Source organism: Helianthus annuus, chromosome 17, assembly GCF_002127325.2.
Source record: "Helianthus annuus cultivar XRQ/B chromosome 17, HanXRQr2.0-SUNRISE, whole genome shotgun sequence".
NCBI lineage: Eukaryota > Viridiplantae > Streptophyta > Magnoliopsida > Asterales > Asteraceae > Helianthus > Helianthus annuus.
Genome location: NC_035449.2, coordinates 27,139,786 through 27,147,497, shown reverse-complemented (window position 1 = coordinate 27,147,497; position 7,712 = coordinate 27,139,786). Strand labels below are relative to the sequence as shown.

Below are 7,712 nucleotides of genomic sequence, written 5' to 3'. Positions count from 1 at the left end.
GGACCCATCTTCATGAAAAGAGTTCAGGAACCTGTTCGCACTATGAAGCACCGCCTCCGCCCCATTTGGTGTACAAAAGATGATATCAACCGAAACTTGGTACAAAGATATTAGGGGCTGCAAAATTTGGTATTATTTTGGACCAGGTTATAGTAATTTTGATATAAAGTTCTGTTTGGGCCAACTAAATTGATCATTGGCTCTATATCATTCAATATTTCACATTGGCTACTCGTCGGCGTGTCTTAAAAATTGGGCCTGCTTACAATTTTTAAGAAAAGTGGGCCATCAGTTGAAGCTTGTTGAGCAGTGTATTTCGCTATGATTTTTTTTTTCTTTTTTTTTTTTTTGAAAGGTGTGAATTATTCGTGAATGTCGGGAGGTCTAGCTTAAATTGTCTTAACCGGGTCTGCGCTAGAGAGCCCCCTCGCACAATAGATCCCCAATTTAACCCCTCAATGAGAAACCCATATTACCCAAACTCGAACTTGAGACTGGAGAGGAAAACTCACCCGGGTCCACCATAGTTGGAACTTAAATACCCGTGGCCACCACTAGAGCACTATGATTTGATCAGTGATATTTTGGTATATCCGAGTGATTTAGTTTTTGGTTACAAGTTTCGGATAGGTCAAAACTAAAGTTACAACATGCCAACCACTGCTTAAAAACAAGAAATGTCGCCGCCAATGTTATTGTTTAAGGAAGATTATCATGAGTGGAAACCAAATTTTGAATCTTTCATCAACAAGTTTGTGGGTTCCTATAACTTCAATTATATATAGTCTTTTATATCTCTTGTAATATACATCTAAATCAATGAAATATTAGATCTCTTCTCTCTATTATTTTTTTCTTCTTTCTTTGCTATTAGACTAGTTTCACAACACGTTATCAGCACGACTTGCTTTTGGAGTTGGATCGTATTATCACAAGTCAATGGCTTTGACTTTTGTGTCATTACGAAGTTGCACAACGCTCATGGCAACGTAACATGATTCAGACCACAACAGGTTGTAGTCAACGAAGGTAACCCGATTTATTCTTAAACATGATTACTTTAAAATATTACTTGGATTTGGGGGTTTAGGTTCCTTGCGACTGGGGGAAGAATTGATTTCGGGAAAGTAGTGATAACCATTCCTCTCGTAAGTATCGGTCTATCACGTTAATTTATATTCTGGGTTCTTTTTCTTAAGATATAAACTTACGGCGTTTAGAGTTTATAATTAGAAAGAAGTTGTAGGGATGGATAATAGTGTTAATAAATTGTTCTTTTAGTTTTATTGACGATTTCCGGCTAAGCGCTGCTAACCGACTTTGCCTACACCACATTATTTTCTTATCAGATTATTTTGAATCTCCCAATTAATTTAATGATTTCTTTGTAGCCCAATTCAATTACCTAAGTATTCTAATCAATATTGCATATATGAATACAAGATTACATAATGGAAATTCAAAAACATTTTACATTGGTTTATAAATTCAGAGCAGTAAAAGTTTTTAAGTAAATTTTAGTATGAGATTTTATGGGTCATCAATGATTTGTGAAGCAATGTTTATTATTATATATGTAAAAATAAATTTTGATATGAGATTTATTATTATTATCATGGAAATTCATTATCATATTTATGTAAAAAAACAAATGACTTATTTGTGACGTAAGGTATACTATAAACTAATTTGTTTGCGAGAAGCGAGATTATTGTCAGAACTCAAGGGTTGAAACCACAAACACAGTTTTATTATAAATCTCAGTAACCAGATACAAGCAATAGACAACCAGTCAACACAGATTGTAATACAAGTAAAGATCTCCAGTAGTAGGATGATCTGTATAAGATGAAAGCAAACCCTAGTCTCACGAATGAACGTGTGAGGAGAGGGAATCAAGACAGAATGATATAAGATGAGAGCGAGTCAAGTAAGGAGCTCGAATAAGCAGCACACCAAACACCCTCCTTTTATAAGGGCCAAGCCCTAAAGGGCCACCGAGAAACATGGGAGCCCAAAGATATCAACAGCTAAGCCCAAAGGCAGCAACAGCTTGGCACAACGGCTATGAGCCCAATGACAGCAAAGCAAACCTCATAAACAATAAACATGGAAATAATTAGAGAAGGAAGTGAATCAAGAGAAAAAGGAAATGAGCATTTAAACTGTATAAATAGTATTTTTAACACCCCCCGCAGTTTAAATGTGAAAAGGATTAGACAGACCTAAGGACTTACACATGTCTGCATGAGCTTTTGGTAGCAGTCCTTTAGTAAAAATATCTGCCAGTTGATGTTCAGACTTGACACCTGTGGTTTTAATTAATCCTGAAGCAATTTTTTCTCGCAAAAAAAGAGGTCAACCTCGAAGTGTTTCGTTCTGTCATGAAAGACAGGGTTGGCAGCAATAGATAAAGCTGTTGTGTTATCACATTTTAGCACAACAGGAATATCCACATCCACTTTCAGTTCCCTTAAGATGTTTAACAACCATAAAACTTCACATGTAGCATTGCACATAGACCGATATTCTGCTTCGGCAGAAGATCTTGAAACAACGTTTTGCTTTTTGCTTTTCCAGGAAATCAATGAGCTTCCAAGGAATATACAAAAGTCGGTGACAGATCTGCGGCTTTCAACACATTTGGCCCAGTCCGAATCTGCAAATGCTGTTAAATGAAAAGTGCTACCTTTTTTAAATAGAATGCCAGAGTACCTGGTGCACCTTTTAAGTAGCGAAGAACCTTGAAGGCAATTTGGGTATGAGCCTCAGTTGGCTTATGCATAAACTGAGACAAATAATGAACTGAATAGGCAATGTCCGGTCTTGTATGTGATAGGTAAATTAATTTTCCTATCAGTTTTTGATACTGTGTGACATTCACAGGTTTTGACTTAGTGAGAGTTAGATATGTCAAAACATGATTTTGATCTATGGGACAGCTGTTGGGCTTACTTCCACTCATCCCATATTCATTTAATAGGTCCATACAGTACTTCATTTGAGAAAGACAAATACCATTGTTAGTTTTAATTACCTCAATGCCCAGAAAATATTTAAGTAGACCAAGATCTTTGATTAAAAACTCCGTTTTCAAAAAATCCTTAATTTTATTTATTTCGTCTTCACAGTTCCCATTTAGAACAATATCATCTACATAAACAAGAAGCACAATAAACACAGAGTTCACAGATTTGATGAACATGGAATGATCACACTTAGATTGTGTAAAGCCTATTTTGACCAACACTTGAACAAGTTTTTCATTCCACATTCATGGAGCTTGCTTTAGGCCATATAGAGACTTGTTCAACTTACATACTTTGTTCCCTTTAACATCCATCAGGTAAAGTCATATAAACTTCCTCCCTAAGGTTACCATACAGGAAGGCATTATTAATATCAAGTTGATACAAGGGCCAATCATTTTGGACAGATAGGCTAATAACAAATCTGACAGTTACCATTTTCCCTCTCGTTTGTTAAAGCCTTTGGCTACAAGCCGAGCTTTGAACCTATCTACTTCCCCTGTTAACTTGTACTTGACTTTAAATACCCATTTACACCCAATAGGTTTTTTACCACTAGGAAGATCAACAATATCCCATGTATTATTTTTATACAAGGCAGACAATTCATCATTCATAACATCAATCCACCTTTTATCATCAAGAGCATCTTTATAGGTGCATGGTTCAATTATTTTATTGATATTAGCAGCAAAGCAAATGGTTTCACTAGGTAAGTTTGAATAATTGACAACTTTATCATAGCTATATTTTGCATTCCCAACAATATAATCATCAAATCTTTTAGGAACAAAGGCGGACCTAGTGGACCTTCTAATGTTTTGAGTACCCTCAGGAAGGTTTGACTCATCACTAATGCCACTAGACTCAGCCCTCACAGTTTCAGTTGCAACACCCATGGACTCATTCCTCTCAGCCTCAACATCAGATCCTGATGATTGCTGAGTATCACTATCGACAGTTGACACAACTGCATCACTGTGTTGCTGAGTCACAGTGGTTGAGTCAGTAACATCCTTCTCTTCATCATTGGGATTTGTATCACTTGATGTTTCAAAATTGTCAAAGAAGTTGAGTTGGTTTAAAAGGTTTGTACTTATTTGTTCATGAGTGTTATTTTTAAAAGGGAAGACAGTTTCATGAAAACTGACATCCCTAGAGAAAATGAATTTTCTTTGTTCTAGACTCCAAACCTTATATCCTTTTTTAAGATTGGAATATCCCATAAAAACACATTTTTCAGCTCGTTCCTCAAGTTTATCAGAATTGTCTAAAATGGTAAAATAGCAAAGACAACCAAAAACTTTCAAGTGATCAAGAGAAGGTTTAAAACCAAACAACATTTCATAAGGAGAACAACCATGCAACACAGAAGAAGGAAGCCTGTTAATTAAGTAGGAAGCAGTAAGCACACATTCAGACCAGTATTTGAGGGGAACTTTAGACTGAAATTAATAAAGCTCTTGCAACATTTAGCAAGTGTCTATGTTTTCTCTCCACAACACCATTTTGTTGTGGAGTATATGTGCATGAGGTTTGATGAATAATCCCTTTGTTTTTAACAAAAGATGACATTTGAGAATTAATGAACTCGGATCCGTTATCACTACGGAAAACCTTGATATTGACTTCAAATTGAGTTTTGACCAGATTGTAAAAACTTTGTATGTTTTCAAATACTTCTGATTTGGATTTTAGTAAGTACATCCAAACAGTCCTGGTAAAATCATCAACAACTGTGAGAAAAAAATTTGTACCCATCTAAGCTAGTGACTTTGTAGGGACCCCAGACATCCAAATGAACTAGATCCCCTACTTTAGATGACCTGTGTTCACTTAGAGGAAAAGGAACTCTATGTTGTTTGGCTTTGTGACAGATGTCACAAGGCTTGATGTCATTTGACTCAGTTTTAATTTGTAAGACTTTTAACACTTGTTCAGCTGGGTGACCCAGCCTTGAGTGCCAGAGCTTTATATTTTCAGTTTTACTTAAACAAGAAAAATTAGTGCCTAGAGGGTTACCATAAAAGTACAAACCCTCAGTTTGTCTACCAGTCACCAGGGTTTTCTTTGTGCAGGAATCCTGAATGTAACAAGTATTTCATCAAAAATAACCCTAAGTTTGTTGTCCTTAGCTAACTTATAAACAGAAATAAGATTCACATAGTACTCTGGCACAACAAAAACATCTTTTAAAATCACAGAATCTGACAACTTAAAGGACCCAATATTAGTGACTTTTGCATTTGTCCCATTTGGATGTTTAATGGTAATATTATATTCAGACACATCAACTAAGTTAAACATGTTTTCACTGGTCATGACCATATGCTGGTTTGCACCAGAGTCAATGATCCAATTCAGATTCTGTGTTGAAGGCCCCATAGAGTTAAAACAGAAAAAAAATTTTATAGTCTCCTAGAGCAGAGAAGGAGTTAAAGCATTTACCTCCTACATTGGACTCTTCAGTTTTATTTTCATTCAGCAAACCTAGCAACTTAGAAAACTGGTCAAGAGACAGAGTGTTCAAGGAACTAGCACTTTTGTCACTCATAGAATTATTCACAGATAGACTATTGTTGCTATTAGTAGAATTATTAGACTTAGACCATTGACCATTTTGATTTGGTTTTTGTCTATAATTGGTAGGGTAGCCATGAAGCTCATAACATTTATCAACAGTATGCCCAATTTTGTTGCAATGAGTACACTTAAGATTAGGATTAGGGCCCTTGTTAAACCTTTTTTTATTGTCATTGAAGTTATTTATTTTAGCAGCAAAACCAACATTAGGAGCTTTGGACCCATTATTTGATCCTCTATGAGACTCTTCTCTAGAAATGACAGAGAAGGCAGTTTTGATAGTTGGTAGAGGATCCCTGGTTAAAAGATTAGTCCTAACAGGTTGATAAATATCATAAAGGCTCATCAGGAATTGCATAAGTTTAATTAACTGATTGAATTCATTAAATTTAGTGGAAGCATTGCAAGTACAAGAGGGCAGCTGTAGCATGGCATCAAATTGTTTCCACATTGTGTTAATCTTATGATAATACTCAGAGACACTAGCACCATTTTGACTCACAGAGTTGATTTTTTGAAACAGACCAAACACAACAGAACCATCAACTTTATCATAAGTGTCTTTTAAATCATCCCATACTTCAGACGCAAGCCTAGAATAGACTTGTCCAACATATAATTCCTCAGAAACAGAGTTCAAAATCCATGTTAACACAATTGAATTGCATCTGTCCCATTGACTAGCTAGAACATCATCAGTTTTAGATCTAACACAAGTACCAAACCTAGTTTGTTTTTACCATTAGAGCCAGCTTCATAGCATTTGAGCAAACCACGTAATTTTCAGTTCCTTTTAATTTAATACTCACAATAGTAAGACAACTGGAATCACTAGCATGCAGATAAAGAGGATCACTAGCATCAAGCTTACTAACCAAAGTAACAGATGAATCAGATTTATTAGGCATATTTGGCAGATAAACACAGAAAGTAACACAGGAAACAAAGGCAGGCAAAAAAGTTAAAACGCAACCAGTAAATCACAAAGGATCGGCGACCTGGACAGAGGTCCGATCAGAGGTTCGTCACTCAAGGTGCCTCCGCAGACGTAATCCAGGGAGCCACAACACAACTGACCAACTAAATGCAACAGAGTGAACCCTCTCTGTGTCCCAAAATCAAACCGGTCTTGCCTAAAACCCGGTATCAAGATGCCTAGACTCAAACAGACAAAATGATGCAGAGTGAAATTAAAAAAGGAGAGATGGAACAAACTCACAGCGGGTGCAAAATCTCCGGCAAGTCAGGCTTGTAACCTTCACTTAGGGTTACAAGTTTCTGATCAGAAAAACCAAGAACACAATTTATTGGTTTGCCCTAAAGAGGGACCAACTAGAGTCTTCTTCAAGAGAAATACAAAAGCCCCAAAAATTAGGGTTTCGACCTTCAAGAGTAGATCTGTCTCCAGGAAGTCAAAAAAAGGCTTCGGAAACAGAAGAGAGCCACAAACCCTAGAACTTAGGGTTTCACGAACAGCGGCAAGACCAGAATCAGAGCAACGGAAGAACACCAGAGCACCGGTTTAACCTCGGAGCTCTGATACCATGTCAGAACTCAAGGGTTGAAACCACAAACACAGTTTTATTATAAATCTCAGTAACCAGATACAAGCAATAGACAACCAGTCAACACAGATTGTAATACAAGTAAAGATCTCCAGTAGGATGATCTGTATAAGATGAAAGCAAACCCTAGTGTCACGAATGAACGTGTGAGGAGAGGGAATCAAGACAGAATGATATAAGATGAGAGCGAGTGAAGTAAGGAGCTCATATAAGCAGCACACCAAACACCCTCCTTTTATAAGGGCCAAGCCCTAAGGGGCCATCGAGAAACATGAGAGCCCAAAGATATCAACAGCTAAGCCCAAAGGCAGCAACAGCTTGGCACAACGGCTATGAGCCCAATGACAGCAAAGCAAACCTCACAAACAATAAACATGGAAATAATTAGAGAAGGAAGTGAATCAAGAGAAAAAGGAAATGAGCATTTAAACTGTATAAATAGTATTTTTAACAATTATGGGTCGAAGTATTTGCGTTTTTTTTCCGAATTATAGTTATATTAGTTGTATAGATATTCTTATTAATATTATAGTCA

At 36.5% G+C, this 7,712-nt stretch overlaps 1 protein-coding gene across 1 annotated transcript; it reads right to left on the bottom strand.

Moving 5' to 3' along the window:
- Positions 1-3,460: 3,460 nt before the first annotated feature.
- LOC110923922 lies at positions 3,461-6,520 on the bottom strand. Its single transcript, XM_022167976.1, has 4 exons — positions 6,353-6,520; positions 5,485-6,234; positions 5,089-5,396; positions 3,461-4,412 (listed from the first exon to the last, which is right to left on the bottom strand). The coding sequence occupies exons 1-4, from the start codon at positions 6,518-6,520 to the stop codon at positions 3,461-3,463; spliced, it is 2,178 nt and encodes a 725-aa protein (XP_022023668.1).
- Positions 6,521-7,712: the final 1,192 nt, after the last annotated feature.